The 17,648-nt window shown below is 42.2% G+C and overlaps 1 protein-coding gene across 1 annotated transcript; it reads left to right on the forward strand.

The window, feature by feature from the left end:
* Positions 1-8,123: 8,123 nt before the first annotated feature.
* LOC111142199 (GABA type A receptor associated protein like 1) lies at positions 8,124-16,909 on the forward strand. The gene is made up of 4 exons (XM_022495220.1): positions 8,124-8,547; positions 13,475-13,553; positions 14,574-14,692; positions 15,563-16,909. Exons 1-4 carry the CDS (start codon positions 8,458-8,460, stop codon positions 15,626-15,628), a joined length of 354 nt encoding a protein of 117 aa, XP_022350928.1. The 5' UTR covers positions 8,124-8,457; the 3' UTR covers positions 15,629-16,909.
* Positions 16,910-17,648: the final 739 nt, after the last annotated feature.

Genomic DNA, 17,648 nt, shown 5'->3' on the forward strand with positions numbered 1-17,648 from the left:
TCTTTAATCCCTTGGTTGGTTCCTCGGGTGACCAGCCCCGTTCTTATGTTGCCTAGGGGCATTCCAAAAGTCACTCATTAACACAACAAAATACACCTTTATTGCTTTCCTCACTTAAGAAATTCTAAAGGTTTTTAGGAGCTCTGACAGGAACTAGTTAAAAGACCAAATATATATTTATTATTATAAATCACAATATCACAGACTTCCATAACTAAGTACCACAAACTGGACGGCTTAAACAACAGAAAGATATTCTCTCAGTTCTGGAAGCCAGACATCTGAAATCAGGGTATAGGTACAGCTGGATCCTTTTGAGGTCTATGAGAAAAACTATTTCCTGCCTCTCTCCTTAACTCCTGGTAGACTCCTGCATTTTGGCTTGCAGATGGCATTATTCCTGTGACTTCACATACTTTTTTCCCTTATGCGTGTCTGTCCCTATATCTAAATTTTTCTCTTTAAAAATGACATCAGTCGGGGTGCCAGGGTGGCTCAGGGAGTTAAGCCTTTGCCTTTGGTTCAGGTCATGATCCCAGGGACCTGGGATTGAGCCCCACATTGGGATCTCTGCTCAGCAAGGAGCCTGCTCCCCCCTCCCCACCACCTACCTCTCTGCCTGCTTGTGATCTCTGTCTTTAAATAAATAAATAAAATATTTTTAAAAAATGACATCAGTCATAATGGATTAAGGCCTCCCTTAACAGCCTCATCTTAATTTTATCATCTACAAAGACCATTATTTCCAAAGTCACATTCACAGATACTGGGGCTTAGAAATTCAGCAACTTTTGGGGGGATACAGTTCAATCCATGACACTGTTGCTTTAGGAGAGTTTCAAGAGACAACAAAAGCAAATATATCATTTTTTATCTGCTATCTTAAATTTAAAAATCTACCCTTTGTTCTCTTGACTATGACACACTCCACATTTTTTGTCCTTATTTTGCGTCCAAAGCACTCAGGATATAAACACAAGTAATGTTAGCGTAGACGGCAGTTAGTTCAGGTCGAACAGGATAACTGGAGGCCAGCAGAGAGGAAGCCAGGGCCAGGTATCAGGAAAGTCAGAGCCTGTCCTGGCAGCACTCTGCAAGGACCCAGATCAAACTAGACAGGTCCAAGATGGCGGGTGCCATGATAGGAAACCCTTGACCAAATGAGGGAGAAAAGGTGCAAAACCCTCCTTTCAAGAAATCCCTGCCCCAAGTAATGAGTATTCCACCCCTCTGTTAACAACTACCAATAAAAGATAGAAACCCAAACACGGGGGGTACTCAGCTTTCTCTCTCTCTGGAACTTCCCTATTCTTGCATCTCAAGAGTGTACCTTTGCTTTAATAAATTTTATTACTTTTGTTGCTTGTTAACTGTGCTGTGTCTGTTCTTGAATTCTTTCTTGTGACATGACCAAGAACATTCCATGACATCTTTGGGATGGGGTGGGGGGTCATAGCCCCAAGGCCTGGCGTCTCCCTAGTTCACTGGGCAGCAGTAACATGCCATCAACTAGCACAAAGTGGGGCTCAGTGGGTTAAGCCACTGCCTTCGGCTCGGGTCGTGATCTCGGGGTCCTGGGATTGAGTCCCGCATCTGGCTCTCTGCTCTGCAGGGAGCCTGCTTCCTCTCTCTCTCTCTGCCTGCCTCTCTGCCTACTTGTGATCTCTGTCTGTCAAATAAATAAATAAAAAATCTTAAACAAACAAACAAACAAAGAAACAAACAAACAAATAGCACAAAGTCTACTGGGAAAGACGACCTGGAGCTAAGGATTTAGATGCCATTAGGACTCCCTCTAACTCTGTATTTATCTCTCTATATCGCTTGCATCTCTGAATGTCACTTTCTTAGTCTTATCTCTGACTGGTGCATTTGGACTGCATGAAACTAAAACGATGCCTATTGTAAGCCTCTGATCTTATAACATCCAATTTCATCACCAGAGAAGAAGCTTACTTTGTTAAAAAAGAGACAAGCCCCGGATGCCTTGGTGGCTCAGTTGGCTAAACGCCTGCCTTTGGTACAGGTCATGATCCCAGGGTCTTGGGATCGAGTCCCACATCGGTCTCCTTGCTCAGCTGGATATCTGCTTCTCCGTCTGTCTGCCACTCCCCCTGCTTGTGCTCTCTCTCTCTGACAAATAAAATCTTAAAAAAAAAAAAAAAAAAAAAGACAGAGAGAGAGAGAGAGGGAGACAAGCCCCAAATGGTGTGACTTGTACTAAGCCCACATCACCATAGACTTAATGCCTAACCTAATTGCAGTTTCACCTTCTCCCAGGAATATGACCTTTCCCCAGTCAATCTGGAACTACCTGGTTACCACTAGTGACGTAATCTGCCTAACAGACCCCCCACTTTCTCCCAAAGGAAGGTGACCTTGCCAACACTAACCCCTCTTTGCAAAAAACTTTTTCTTCCTCCTTCTGCCATAAAAACTTCCTACTTTATACAGCTCCTTGGAGCTCCGTTCTATCTGCTAAGATGGGATGGGATACAGCCTGGCTCAAAAATCATCAAATAAAGTCAATTATATCTTCAAAGTTATTCTTCTGAATTTTTCTTAACACGTTCCTTAGTTCATATGTAAGAAACTTTAAGGAAAGATTCTGATTAGTCTTGTTTAAGTCATGGGGCTTTCTAAATAGTCAAGGCTATCAAGTTTAGTGGGCCCCACCAGAGGAACTATGTGTTTTCAGTGTGAGAGGTGGAGTCCCCTGAAATCCTGTATATGCCCCCTCTCCAATGAGGAGTAATGGGCATTGTATTAGCTAATGTACATCATTATAAATACTAAGACAAGATAAGAACACAGGGCTTTGGAAGTGCTCTGAAGAGTTAGAGAACCCAGGCAAGTGAGATGAAAAAGTTTCCCAGGGAAGGTGAACTAAACTAAACCTTGAACTAAACTAAGCCCGAACTAAACCTTGAATGATTTACAGGAATTAGACAGAAAAAAATGGAAAGAACTTTGAGAATATCCAATGGCCAGAAACAAAGGCAGTATAGGGGAAGGAGTGGCTTCAGTCAGTCAGTCTGCATGCCTGGAATGCAGAGGGCAAAATAGGCCATGGGTGAACACGAGGCCAGAGGGAGAAACAGCAACTAGATCATAAATAGTCGATTTTTCTAAGGAATTTCCACTTTTCCCAAAGACTATGGAGAGTCTCTGGCCACTGAATGATATTAAGAAGAGAATTGATGCAATGAATATGGCTTTATTGCATTTATTCTGGTATCAGTGAGCTTTCTCTCTCTGTCTCTCTCTTTCTCTCTCTCTCTCGGATGATATTAAAGACTAATTAAAAATGGGTTTGAGTAATATTAGTGGTTTAAAAACATGTCCATAAATCCTTTAACACTTTTCCATCTGAGGAGGTATGATTGTCCTCTCCCTCTGGCTCTGGGCAGGACACTGTGACTGCCTTGAGGAATAGGATGAGGCAGAAGTGTCACATCAGAGCTTAAAAGATGGGGTTTCAAAGGCCATGTGCTTTCTGCCAATTTCTTGGGGGGAAATTTGCTCAGAGAGCCTTCATCTGCTATGGGAAAAGCCTACCTAACTTGCAGCCACTATGTGAAAGACCCGCGGTAAGACTCCATGAGGAAAAAAGGTCTTGGTCAACCACAAGATGAGTAATACATTCTGCAGTCTCACCTCCTTGAAACCTGCTTCTGTGGCCCTAGGGAGTGGGGACTACGTGCTGGGAGGCCATCCTGGAGGAAAAGGCTTGAGAATAGTGCATCTCCAAAGCAGATCAAGGATGTTATGCCCCAAGGCTGTACTTTAAAGTGTGGTTAAGCAGAAGGAAAAAGAGAAGGGGCAAGCTCAAGAAGGTTGTGAGTCACAGAGCATCATCAGGCAGATTTGTCCAAGATAGCTGTAGTCTGGGTCATACACATCTCCTAAAGGAAAGTGACCCTGCCACAAACAATCCACTCTCTCTAATAACTTTTTTGTCCCACCCTTTTCTGCCTATAAAAGTCTTTATTCGGGGCGCCTGGGTGGCTTAAGTGGGTTAAGCCGCTGCCTTGGGCTCAGGTCATGATCCCAGGTCCTGGGTTCGAGTCTCACATCGGGCTTTCTGCTCCGCAGGGAGCCTGCTTCCTCCTCTCTGCCTGCCTCTCTGCTTACTTGTGATTTCTCTCTGTCAAATAAATAAATAAATAATCCTTAAAAAAAAAAAAAAAAGTCTTTATTCAAGGGATGCCAGGGTGGTGAAGTGGGTTAAGCTTCCAATTCTTGGTTTCAGCTCAGGTCATGCTATCAGGGTTGGGAGATCAAGCCCCATGGTGGACACCATGCTCATTGTGAAGTCTGTTTGAGATTCTCTCTCCTTCTCCCTCTGCCCCTTCTGCTTATGCATGCTATCTCTCTTTTTTCTCTCTAAAATAAAAAAGTAAATCTTAAAAAAAAAGAAAGTCATTTCATATAGATCTTCAGAGCTCCTTTCTATCTGGTGGATAGGATACTGCCCAATTCAGGGATCATTGAAAAAAGCCAATAAGATCTTTATTATTATTATTTTTTAAAGATTTTATTTATCTATTTGTCAGACAGAGAGAGAGAGAGCACAAGCAGGAGGAGTGGCAGGTAGAGGGAGGCTCCCCACTGAACAAGGAGCCTGATGTGGGACTCAAACCCAGGACCCTGGGATCAGGCCTGAGCCAAAGGCAGATGCTTAACTGACTGAGCCACCCAGATGTCCCACAAATAAGATCCTTAAAACATACTCAGTTGAGTTTTGTTTTTTAATAAAACTAAACTAGCATAGTGACACTTGGGACAGAGCAAAGTGAGCACATTCAAATTATTAAGAAGGAAGATCCACCTATGCACAGTCCTGGGGCAAGAAAGTTTCCTGATCTTGGAGCCAACCAGGCTCATCCTGATGGTAGCTGGCACTGTTTTGCCGATGGCAGCTTATCTAAAAATTCAAATTAACTAACTGCTTTGTTTAAATTCCAAGCTTATCAAACAAATTTGGCAAGTGGTTATGAGTTGCTGAACTTCATTATTGTGTTTCTCATTTGAGATGAATACATTGAAATTCTGGTTTTATACACGAGTTCCGTTTTATTAATTTATTTTTTATTAAAGTTCAGTTGACATGCAATGTTATATTAGTGTCAGGGGTACAACATAGTGATTTGGCAATTTTATGCTTTACAGCCTGTTCATCATATTAAGTATAGTCACCACCGGTCATCATACAACATTATTACAATATTATTGTCATTACTATTATTATTATTATTGTTTTGAAGAAGAGAGAGAGTGAGGGGGCAGCAGAAGAAGGCAGAGACTCTTAAGCAGGCTCCATGCCCAGCATGGAGTCCGACATGGGGGTCAGTCTTACGAACCCGAGATCATGACCTGAGCTGAAATCAAGATCCAGATACTTAACCAACTGAACCACCCAGGCACCCCATAATAACCATTATTACAATATTATTGTTTCTATTCCTTCTGTTGTATTTCTCATCCCTGTGACTTATTTATTTTATAACTGGAAGTTTATATCTCTTAATCCCTTTCACCTATTTTTTCCATCTTTCCAACCCCTCCCTGCTGGCAACCACCAGTTTGTTCTCTGTTATTTATAATTCTGTTTCTGTTCTTGTCTGCTTATTTGCTCTGGATTTTTGATTCCATATAAATCTAAATTCCAAAATCACATGATATTTGTCTTTCTCTGATTTATTCCTTTTAGCATAATACTTTCTAGGTCTATGCATGTTGTCATAAATGTCTCATTCTTTTTAATAGCTGAATAACATTCCATTGTATGTACATATACCTCCTCTTCTTTACCCATTTATCTATTGATAGACACTTGTGTTACTTCTGTAACTTGGTTATTATAAATAATGCTGCAATAAATAGGGGTACATATTTTTTTTCAAATTAGTGTTTTCATTTTCTTGGGGTAAATGGTCAGTAGGGGAATTATTGGATCACATGGTATTTCTATTTTTAATTTTTGAGACCCCCAACCCCTGGTAACCACTGAAATTTTTATTGTCTCCATAATTTTGCCTTTTTCAGAAGGTCATATATGGTTGGAATCATACACTATTTAGCCTTTTAGATTGACTTCTTTCACTTAGATATATGTATTTAAGATATTTTCATGTCTTGATAGTTCATTTCCTTTTGGTACTGATAATATTACATTGTCTGGATGAACTACAGTTTATACATTCACTTACCAAAAAGCATCTTGATTGCTTCCAAGTTTTGGCAATTATGAATAAAGCTGCTATAAACATCTGTGTGTAGGTTTTCATGTGGACAGAGTTTTAAGTGTCTTTGCATAAATACTAAGGAGGATGGTTGTTGGATCATATTGTAAGAGTATGTTTAGTTTTCTAAGAAACCACCAAACTGTCTTCCAAAGTGGCTATGCCATTTTTCGATTTCTCTCAGTAATGAATGAGAATTCCTGAAATGTGAGCTTTTTAATATAGTATTTTATCTCTGGTTAAAAGAATGAATGTTGGATATTTTATCTGATTAAATGTGTTAATTTGTAAAATTACTGTTTGCATAATATTTTAAATGTTATGCTGACAATAAAGGTAGAGAGCAAACTTTGGAAGATACCAAATTGTGTATTCTAAGATTAGCTTGCTTGAAACTTTGAGTTAATAATACTAATTAAATTTTATCTTCAAATTATCTTTCATATGTAAGTTGCCTTGTGCTTAGGATTTTTTTTTAAATAAAAGTTAAAATCAGCATTTTTAACGAGCTATGATTTGATCAGAGAACCACACCCTCAAAATACCAATCTCCGTCATGATTACCTTTCTCAATTGGTTGTGAAGTACTTCCTTTACAAGATCTTGGCTATATTGGGTTAAAACTGAAATGAGCTAATAACTTCAACTTGAAAATAAGGACTAAAAATGACAAACATATAATGTGATACAATAGTTCCTGGATTTTAATGCAAAAAAGGACTGAAAAATGCCATAGAGAAAAATAATTAACATCAAGAAGCAAGGCTATGTTTTTCATTTTCCTTTTTTCAATGGTGAAACTTATATATACATATAATGATGAAACATACATATATAATATATGTAAGCATATTTTATATATATATATATATATATATATATATATATTTTTTTTTTTTTTTTTTTTTTTTTTTTTTAACTTTTTGGGTTTTTTAAACTAGACACTGCTCCGGGGACTCAATCAGAGTAAAGCGGTCCTTCCTGTCTCTTCTGTATCTCTTATGGTCTTTGCTGCCCTCGCCCTACAAGTCCCTGGAATCACAGCAGTGTGGTCGTAAAGGCCTTAGATTTTTAGGAGAGTCAGAGGGAGGCAACGATGTCACCTAGCCCACCAGTTTTCCACCAGCTCTTTGGGTGGCACTTTATTTTCACCTTAGGGACACTTCACAAATAGTACCATCCTTTGGTGAATTTTTGCAGAAAACAGAAATGTTTAAGGAGTATCGAGTTAACCTTAATATTTTCTTTTACAGGAGACAGGCCCAACTTCTGAGTTAAGAGGAGAAAGTGAATCATTTCTATATTGGAACATGAACGAAGCCCTTAGCAGTCATGACTGACATCATTTCTCCAGACCTTGATTACATCGCTTGCCCTTCACCTTGTGCATCTCCTCAAATTCCTGAGTCATGCTTTGTTTTTGCTGCTGCTCTAGGAGCAAATTGCAGCAAGGAACCAAACAAAATGACGCCAGCGTGGTGAAGGAGGGGTCAGGGTCGAAGGGAGCCAGCCCAGCATCCCGGGAGCTGCCGGCGCGACGGAAGGAGCCCAGGGCAAAATGCAAGCACCCGGCAGTTCTGTACTGGTCAAAGGAATTACAGGACCCCCATTCCCTCCCTCCCTACACTCCAGATCCCAATAAGCAGGAAAAAGCTGGATTTTCGCCCTCTGTGTTTGTTTTTGGATCAAACCAAGAAACAGCGAGAAGGAGGGAAGAACATATCTTTATAACGTATTTTTTGCACTCAAGCCCTTTTTAATATCACAGTCACAATAAGAATTCGAGATAAAAATTTTTTCATGTTTGCAACAAACTGGACACAGGAAAGTTTAGATTGAAAGAAGACTCCTCGAAAATAGATCGCGTTCGTTTCTTCCCCCCACCCAGCGCGGTCCAAACGCTGGGGGCGGGGTGGGGAGGTGGGACGTCATGACGTCACAATGCCAACGCGCCGCCGTGTTGTTTTTGTGCTCCCGGCTCTCGGGAAAAGCAGCCGGGATTTCTCTACCTGAGCGAGTCCGTCCTGCGTCCGAGGGGCCCCAATATCCTTTCTGAGAGCTCTGCCAAGCAGCGTTGCGACGGGAGCTGACATTTCTGAGGCGGTTCTCATACCTCCCGAAATTTGGCGGAGGGAAGGGAGACGGGAGACACGCAACCATCAGCGAGGAAGGCAGGCCCCGTCCGGGGATCTTAGAAACCCTGCGGTCCATCATGAAGTTCCAGTATAAGGAGGACCATCCCTTTGAGTATCGGAAAAAGGAAGGAGAAAAGATCCGGAAGAAATATCCGGACAGGGTCCCTGTGAGTGCAAGGGGGAACGGGGAGAGGGAGGGAAGAGGATGAGCGGGGGTTGTGGGGACGGGGGGAGTCATGATGGCTGCCCTTAGGCACAGGAAGAAGGGTGGTCTCTGTGATGACTGAGCCCTGAACGCCCTTCACTGCCAGGAGAGCCCGTGGAATGGATGTTCTCACTGCAGATTTTTCAAAACGCATCTCCCCAGGGCCCATCATCTTTAGAGCTGACCGCATCTTCAGAGCGGAGCCTACGTTTGAGTGACTCAGCAGTTTTCAGAGGATGTGCAGGTTGAGATGTGTTCAAAATGTGGCCCTTTTATGAGAGAAGGATCGGGTTGGGATCCTATATTTGTTCGCTTTAAGACCCCAGGGAAAATGTTCTGGAAATAACCTGATGCGATGAGGATTGCGTCCATCCGTTTCTGCCTTAGGGGCTTCTCCCTTAAGTTGACTTTGGCCCTCATAACATTGGGTTTGGGAGGGAAAGATTCAGAAACCAGGGGATCCTTTCTTTTATTCCATAAGAATTAGAAAAGTATGTGTTGGGGGGTGGGGGTGGGGCGACACAAGACAGGCCTGGCCTAGAAAACAAGGTCACGTTCTCTGCGCAGCAGCCGGATTGCCTCATCATTCTTGGCTCCGGGGGCATTTGTGGATGCAGCAGCCTCTCTTCGGTACTCATTCTACTAGATTATACCTGGACGCAATAACGAGAACTGAGGCCCTTTTCTTGACGTCTTGGAAGCTAGTTTATGTGGTTAAAATGAGTGCCGGCAGTCAGGAGGAACAGAGGAAACCTTAAGGTAGCTTTCTGCATCCGGGCGCTTTTCCCTCACCCCCTCCCCCACCACTTGCCTGGTTTTCTGTAATGTAAGCTACGCACCCGGATTGGAAGGCAGAAGACTTTTAAGTGTGGTGGGGGAAACAACAACCCTTAGGTTTTGAAGATGGTGGAGCAGAGACTTTCAGACTGTGATATATTCAGGCGGGGATATTAGGATAAAGATTACATATTATGTACAGGTAAAGTAATTGTGATTATCTGGTGTCAGTTCTTGACCTGCGGGGGCGGCGGGTACTCTTCTCCAATCCTTACCTGATTCTCACGGTATTACAGCTACTGGAAGCCACTTGGGCCTTCTGTCAGCAGTAGAAATGCCCTGCAGTGCTTTATAAGGAAGCCAGACCTTAGGGCTGTTCCATTCACCAGAAATTGCACACATGGGTGTTCCGGTAAAAAGGAGAGCTAGCCCAGTTACCCACTGACTAAATGATCCTTCTACTTGTTTAATCTCTGGACCTTGGGTGGCCGCTTCAGAAGCTCCCCCGATTGTAGGATAGCAATCCTACTTTCTTAGAATATTTTAAAATGATAGCTTTCATTGATTGATAGTTATCTCTGTACCTGGCAGTATTGTACGTGCTCTGACTTTATTCAGTTCAACCCTCACACCATTATAATCCCATTCTACAGATGAAGGATCTGCAGCCCAGAGAAATCAAGTATTCCTAAAGGTTTCCTGTGGGCTGGTGTGTGGCAGAGCTGAGATTCCAGCTCTGGTTGTTGGATTCTCCATGCAGTATCGTTTCTCAATTTCTAATACAGTTCTATCAAACAATTAAGGAGGCACTGTGTACCTCACACTGTTAGGTATTGGAAATCAAGAAAAAAACATCACATCACATCAAAACGTGAGAGTCCTATGATGCCAGAAAACATCACAGACTACCGTTTACTCAGAATTTTCTTAAATATGAGGCTCTGTACTAGTAGCTCTGCCTAAGTCACAGACTTTGAAATGTACCTGTTCCTAAATCTAGTTAGAATTCCCATGTGTTTCTTCACAACTGAGACCTTCCCATCTCAGTCATTTACATGAATTCACCTAGAATATTTCAACTCATCCTCCCTATTTTCCTGCTTATTGTTTGATGTAAAGTGTTTTACCTGTGTGATAATTTGTAAGCTGTTAGAATCATCACTCAGATCTCATGGTTCCTCCAGTTGGATTTTAATTTATAAGCCGCCTAGCTGCTGCTCGGGTGCTCACCCTGTGACCACCTTTGTAGTTGTGATGCAGGAAGAAGAGTTCTCTGCTCTGAGTTGGGAGATTTTTGTTCTAGTTCTGGGCAGGATCCTTAACCTTGCTGTACTAAAGTGTCCAGTATACAGAAAAGAGGCTTAAGCGTAAGTGATTTCTAAAGCTCCTTCCAACTAGACCATTGGTGTTACCAAAGCAGTCAAGTACCCTGACTGCTCACGTAACTCAATTTCATTTGGCCTCAACTTACCTCTTAGCTATCATGGAAAGAACAGAGGGCTCATAACTTGGGAGGCTTTCTTGAGATCTTAAAGTATCTTAATAGCTACAATGTATTGAAAACCTGGAATACTGCAGGAAATTTAGGAACAGATTGTCTAGCCTTTAAACTTTGTCAAAGGCCCTGTGGAATATTGACCACATTGCACAGAAGAAAAACCTTAGAACCAAAGAGGAAATGGATCTAGCCAAGGGCCCACAGGTAGAGGTGGGATTCCTGGAAACCTCAAATATTTTCTGGTAAGCCAAGACCTTAATGATTACCCAACCCCCTCCTGTTCCTCTCCAAATCCTGCCCTCCTGTCTGGATGTCTTACTTGCTGTATATTTTATTGCCCCCCCCTTTTTTCGCTCTCTCTTTGCTGTTTCCATCGCTTCCTACTGATGGGAGCTGGCAGCTCTCAGGGTCCTTTGAGACACTGCTAGGCTCCCTCTCTTTTCCCTTTGATTTTAGTAACCTGCTGCCTTCTGTCCATCCTCATTGTTGGGCCTTCACTGGTCTCTCCCTGAACCTCTTCTTACTTTTTCTTTTAAATTTCTGATTAATGTATTTTTTTCTCCAGTTTTCATTTTTAAACTTTTAGTGGGATCATGTCCCTCTGATCTTCCTGGTTCAGTATTCTTTTTCTCCAGAAACAAAATAATGTTTTTTACTATTTTAATGTGTTTCACTTAAGAACTTCAAGCCACAAGTCCCTCCCTTTAAGTCAGTTCATATATTAAGATAATTCTTTATAATTTACAAGTCATTTTCACATAAAATTTCATGGATCAAGGTTATTGTAGCAGTACCGTGACTGTAAAATGCCGGGAATAGCCCACAATCCCTGTACTGACAGGCAGAACGCTTGTTCCAGACTTCGCTGTAAAAGAGAAGAGAAGGCAAAGGGGTCAGTACTCCAAGAGGAAGACCCTTTGCTCTTCTTTGCTCCCGATTTTATTGGTCCTTCAGGATAGTCAAAAATCCTTATCACTGTTTTTCAAGCACAGGATGTGTGACTAGGGGTCTTACTGAACCTAGGAGGATCTGTTTACAAGAAAGATGCGCTATGCTAATCTGCATGTTCTATGAGTTCTGCTAAATTTAGCCTAAGGGACAGTGCGTACATCTGTTCAATCTCAGGGTGGCTGTTGGGACTAAGAACTCCCCACGGCATTCTAGTGGCAGAGTGGTCCCAGGCCCCGCATTCCAAAGGAAGGCCTACGCCCTTCTCAGAAACCTATGCCCTCAGCAGCCTCCATATTAACATTTTAGCAAGCCAGGTATTATGGCTGATTCCATCCTCTACATTAACCCCAACAATAAAAGATGTGTTGGAGAGTTACTGTCTTACTGGAATGCTGTGGCTCAGAGAAGTTAAGTAACCTGTTGAAGCTCACACAGTTCCTCAGGATACTTGCCTAGTGTTACTTCTACTTCTGTAACTCTCCATGTGTTTGATCAGGAATGATTGTATTTTCTAAACTAAAAATCTAAAGCTAATGGTTTTACAAAACATTTTAAATATTTATGATTTCCATTATGTAAGCTATAAATACTAAGCATATTTTTTTAATTATTCCATAAATATGTTATTAAATGAATATTTAAAATTTTATGCTTAAAATCTTTAATTTTTGTATATATTCTTTTTTCTTTTTTGTTAACAGAAATATATGATCTGTAAAATTTCAAGTAATCTAGAAATATTTAATGTAGACATTGAAATCCCTTTAAAATACTAACACCTAATCAATGTTGATAAATGGGTTATTGGAAGTGACATCATAATACAGGATCTCATACTCTTAAGTATGATTTGGTACTTTCTCTCACATAAAATGTGCCTAGAACATTTTTTGGCAGTCATTCTTGAAAATTTTAATAAAGTATAAAATTGAAACCACATTTTATCTATACCTTTAATAAGCAGCATTCATTAGTATAAAACTAGTAGGTACTTGGGAGCCTCGGAGGAAATGCACAGCCCTCTTTTTTTTCTTTTTCTTTTTCCCTTTTTTTCTCCACCTCCCCCTCCTTTTTTATTTTGTTATGTTAGTCACCATACAGTACATCGTTAGTTTTTGATGTATTGTTCCGTGATTCATTGTTTGCGTATAATACCCAGTGCTTCATGCAGTCCATCCCTCCTTAATACCCATCACCAGATTTACCCATCCCCTCACCCTCCTCCCCTCTGCAACCCTCAGTTTGTTTTCTGAAGTCCATAGTCTCTCATGGTTCATCTCCCCCTGATTCCTCCCCTTCATTTTTCCCTTCCTGCTTCTCATGTCCTCTATGCTATTCCTGAATATTCCACAGTCCTCTTTATGCTCTCATTAAATACCGGGAAGTACAGATCTGTACCTGACAGGTAGCTTGTAATTACTTAAACTCAAGGTTCTGTTTACATTTTGGCACTCTCCTTCTATTCTTACTGCAGTAATAGAACTATAACCTTACTATGGAAGCCCTTGTTCCCATAGTTTTTCTAAGAGGTAAAGGAGGATGAAAAATGGGAACATTTTATTGGGTCTAGACAAACGTACCTCAATAGGGTAACTGTAGAATGTGGAAGGAAAAATATTAGATTGAGTCCTGTATTTTTCATTCTCCCCCTCCTCTCTCCCAGGTGATTGTGGAGAAGGCTCCCAAGGCCAGGGTGCCTGATCTGGACAAAAGGAAGTACCTGGTGCCCTCTGACCTCACCGGTAATGCTTTCTCCCTCCTCAGACCCTCCTTCCCATGGAAGAGCCTCTTTGGTCCCTCCTGTGTGCGTGAAATTGTGGGATTGAAAGGAAGTAGAGTTGAAGAAAGTGGGTGGGATTCTCCCGAGAGAGGGGGACTCAAACAGGAATGACTCAACCGTTCTCCTTTGCCAGTTACCTTACTCATTTCCCATCACAGTGTCTTGTGTGATTTAGATAAAGCAGAATGCGCAACATTGAAAGCAATGACCAGATGCCTGTGTTTTAGAATCTGCTTTGTTACTGTACTAACAATTTATTCCAAAAGGAAAGTTAGAGGGAGGATCACATTTTAGAGATTCTCAGCTGAGTACTTTGTCTCCTTAAACTACTGTTTGTGGGAATATGTTTTGTAGATACTTTTGGGGGTTACAAAGACTATATTCTTCACCTTAATGATCCTTAACGGAATAACCAGTAAATCCAGAAAACCCTGGAAAGATTTTGAAGATGTATTTGCTCCAGAGTTGTTAGATTTGAATGCCAGTCTTCGAGAACTTTTTCAGTATGTTCGATAGAAGGTGCAGTGTTGAACCCAACCCCACTTACTGCTCAGACTTTGGGATGAGTGACCATGCTGAGATTACTGGAGTCCAATAGAGTTCTCCCCATAACTTGTTTGTCATAAGGTGGGAATGGGGATGGAAGTGCCTTTCAGATCCCATTTAGACAATGATGGTCTGGATGTACATAGGATTCCCTCAGAGTCTCCTCGGGCTTTGAGTGGAGGTGCTGACATGATGTCTGAAATTGAGTAAAGCGGGAAAGGATTGAAGGTAAACTTGGTGGCACATCAGGGAATATAGAGGGTTCTTTGAGCTGTAATTACATTTCTGAAGTTACAGGACAGTATTTGATTCTGCTGAGATTCTGTTTACTACTTTAAAGGGCGCAGGTGCCGTAGAGTCCTGTGTCCGTCCCATCCATCCCCTGCACCCACCCTTCCCCTTACGTAATCCTTTTCTGAAACCTTCCTTTTTCCAGTTGGCCAGTTCTACTTCTTAATCCGGAAGAGGATCCACCTGAGGCCCGAGGACGCCTTATTCTTCTTTGTCAACAACACTATCCCTCCCACTAGCGCTACCATGGGCCAGCTGTATGAGGTAAGTGTCCTGGTCACAACAATCCCGTGCAGGCTTGTGTTCTCCAGCCTTTGTTTCAGGGTCTGCTGATAACACACCTAGGAAGTAGGGCAAGAGGTGTTACTGTATCCTCTTACACACCACAGTGTATGGCTGTAGGTGGTTAGATGTCACTTGTCCTTTAGGGATTGAGCAGCCTACTAGATTCATTCTTTTTAAATTCTCAGTTTTGCCTTATTCTAGGGTCTCATCTTGGATTGTCTTTATTGAAACAGCAAGAAATTGTTTCCGATTGCAAATTCCAAATAAAATGAAATTTTAAAGTACAAGGTGAAGCCTTTAAATTGTTTCATGTGTCTTAACAGATAAACTGAGTTGGAGACAATAATTTGCTGACTTCATTTGGTTTAATTGGTACACTATTCAGAATCTAATGAAAAAACTATTGTAAAGGACTTGCTCATGCTGTATCACCCAATTTTGTGGCTATATTATTCCTTAAAGGATTTCGTATAGTACTTCCTTCTTATTATGCCCTGTGAGTTGTGTAAACTTGTTCTAATAATCTCTTAATCTCATTTTAATTCTATAGCATATATTCTCTGTTAGTGTATATTGTAGTATATATATATATATATTTTTGTATCTGTGTTCCCTTGCTGGAATGAGCTTTCTCAGGGGTCATGTTCTTATCTCTGATAATCTGTATGTACTGATGTTCTCCTTGAAGATTCTTTGTGAACTCAAAAGTTGAATTCCAGTCACTTCTGCGTATTCTTTATTCTTTTCTCAGTGGAAGCTAATGATGCCTTGCATACCTACCTACCTTGTGTGAGGCTCAGAATCCTGAAGCTAATGAGTGTTATGTTTTCCTCTTGTCTCTTCCCTCAGGACAACCACGAGGAAGACTATTTTCTGTATGTGGCCTACAGTGACGAGAGTGTCTATGGGAAGTGAGTGGTGGAAGCCCAGCAGATGGGAGCACCTGGACTTGGGGGTAGGGGGAGGGGTGTGTGTGGGACTTGGGGAAAGAGAGGGAGGGCTCCCACCGTGGAGGAGACAGAGGGGAAGACATCTGGAAACACTACACCGCACACACCGTCATCATATTTTCACACGCTCAGTTGATATTTTTTGCTGCTTCCTCAGCCCAGGGAGAAAGCTTGTCAGGACAGAGGTGTTGGATTGGCTTTGATAGAGGAATGAAGACGATTTAATTTCACAACCTTCCTGTGAATTAATTTTTGTGTGACTTCACAGAAGAGGCAGGAGGTAGGCAAGTTGGGGCCAGAGATGATTGTGGACCACCAGTAACTTCCTGCTCTCCTTCCTCTTTGGGCAGAGATTCTATTTTTGACATTTGCACAAGATAGGTAGGGAAAGGGGATGAGGATGTTTTAGGACTACTGGTAGTAGATCATTCCTAGGGACCAAAAGAAGCCCATTGTAATTAGAGCATTGTGACCCTGACCTATCTCCACGCCCCCACCCCATCCCATTCATAATCCCACAGCCAGACATCACAGCGCCGCCCAGTGATGCTGATAGACATTAGGCAGACATTGAGATGGCGCGCTCAGCACTGGAAGATGGGGGCCAGGCATGAGGGACGGTACGGTTTTGAAGATAGTTTTGGTAGCATTAAACTGGAATTGACTAAGTTGAGCATCTCTGTGTAACCTGCTCTCTCTCTGGTGCCCCTTATCCCACACCTCTGTGGGACTGCAGTGAGCCACAACCATTTCCCGTTATGGGCTAAAACCACTCCTTCAGCATTTCCCAAACTTCGTTCTATGTATAGGGACAGAGATGTCTTACGGGTGGAAGGGGCAGGTAGGAGGTGAGACAGGTTGTCTGTGCCTCTCACTCGGCCAGGATTCTTGCTCCCTTGTTGCTGTCCCTCAGTCCCAGGCACACAGAACTGCTAAGTGATGGCCAGCTGCCTCCTGATTTAGGTTTTCACGTACTGCAGCTGCTAGTTAGACAGGTGTGAGGGGATGATGTAATACTGCACAGGGATTCTAAGGATTCTGATTATTTTCACTTTCGGGGTTGTGTGGGTGGGGTTGGGGAGCAGGAATCACACTCAAGACATGACATTTCAGTTCATCTCTGCTAATGAAAAGGGTCCTTCCTGTGGGAGAAATCTGTGTCCGTTCTGTCAGCTGCAGATTTTTGTGTAATGAAGTTTATGCTGTCAGGCCAAGGAAATAAAATAATTGCATACCTTGAAAACCAACCGTGTGTTCAGAAATGTTGCTTGTTTGGACTGTACATGTGAGTAGATGGTGTGTGGACTAGGAGCAGAAAGCTTTGAGTGAGGGCAGCTGATAGAAATGAACGCTCCCGTGTGGTCAGACACAGACAGGTTTACTTAGCCTTTAAAGTTCAGAGGTGAGTGTGGTGGGCCAGTGTGCCTGGTGCCTGGGTGATATGTGTGTGATTGTCTGCTGCACAGATAATGCCTTGTCATTGCTTTCTCTGTTTCTCCAAGCTGAGGCTGGAACACTGCCTGGGTGAGACTATAAGGGGTAAGGCGGGGGTGTGCTCATTGAAGTGCAGATATCTGGGCCTCGTTCCAGGTTTAGCGGACTCAGAATCTCAGTGGAGGCATCTGTGCTGTTAACCAGCTTCTGATTTCTGCTGCACGCTCAAGGTGGAGAGGCATTGCTCTTTCTACCTGGTTTGAGTCTGAGCCCCAGCCAAACCTGTTCTGTCACATCTTGGTCATGAGGCCACCATCTCCCAGAGGAATAAACGGCACAGAGGTAAGCTTCTGGGATTAGAACAAGCTTGATGTCTTCTGACCGTATGAGTTTCTCATTTATTCATTTGGGACCAAAATGTCGGTGGGCAGTGAGGGTGCATGTTAGGAGACCCTGAAAAACCAAGGCAGTAGAAACTCCTTTTCTAATCTTAAAAGCTATTTCTAATCCGGTTTCATCTCTTGCAAGCCATGTGTCCAAGCGGTGTCTGT

Source organism: Enhydra lutris, unplaced genomic scaffold (assembly GCF_002288905.1).
Source record: "Enhydra lutris kenyoni isolate GAN:26980312 unplaced genomic scaffold, ASM228890v2 scaffoldscaffold7, whole genome shotgun sequence".
NCBI lineage: Eukaryota > Metazoa > Chordata > Mammalia > Carnivora > Mustelidae > Enhydra > Enhydra lutris.

What these genes read in the sequence shown, in the direction of transcription:
- LOC111142199 (XM_022495220.1), top strand. Translation starts at nt 8,458, where the DNA reads ATGAAGTTCCAGTATAAGGAGGACCATCCCTTTGAGTATCGGAAAAAG. An exon ending in GGTGCCCTCTGACCTCACCG is followed by an intron (nt 13,554 to 14,573) that starts GTAATGCTTTCT and finishes TCCTTTTTCCAG; the next exon opens with TTGGCCAGTTCTACTTCTTA. An exon ending in CCATGGGCCAGCTGTATGAG is followed by an intron (nt 14,693 to 15,562) that starts GTAAGTGTCCTG and finishes CTCTTCCCTCAG; the next exon opens with GACAACCACGAGGAAGACTA.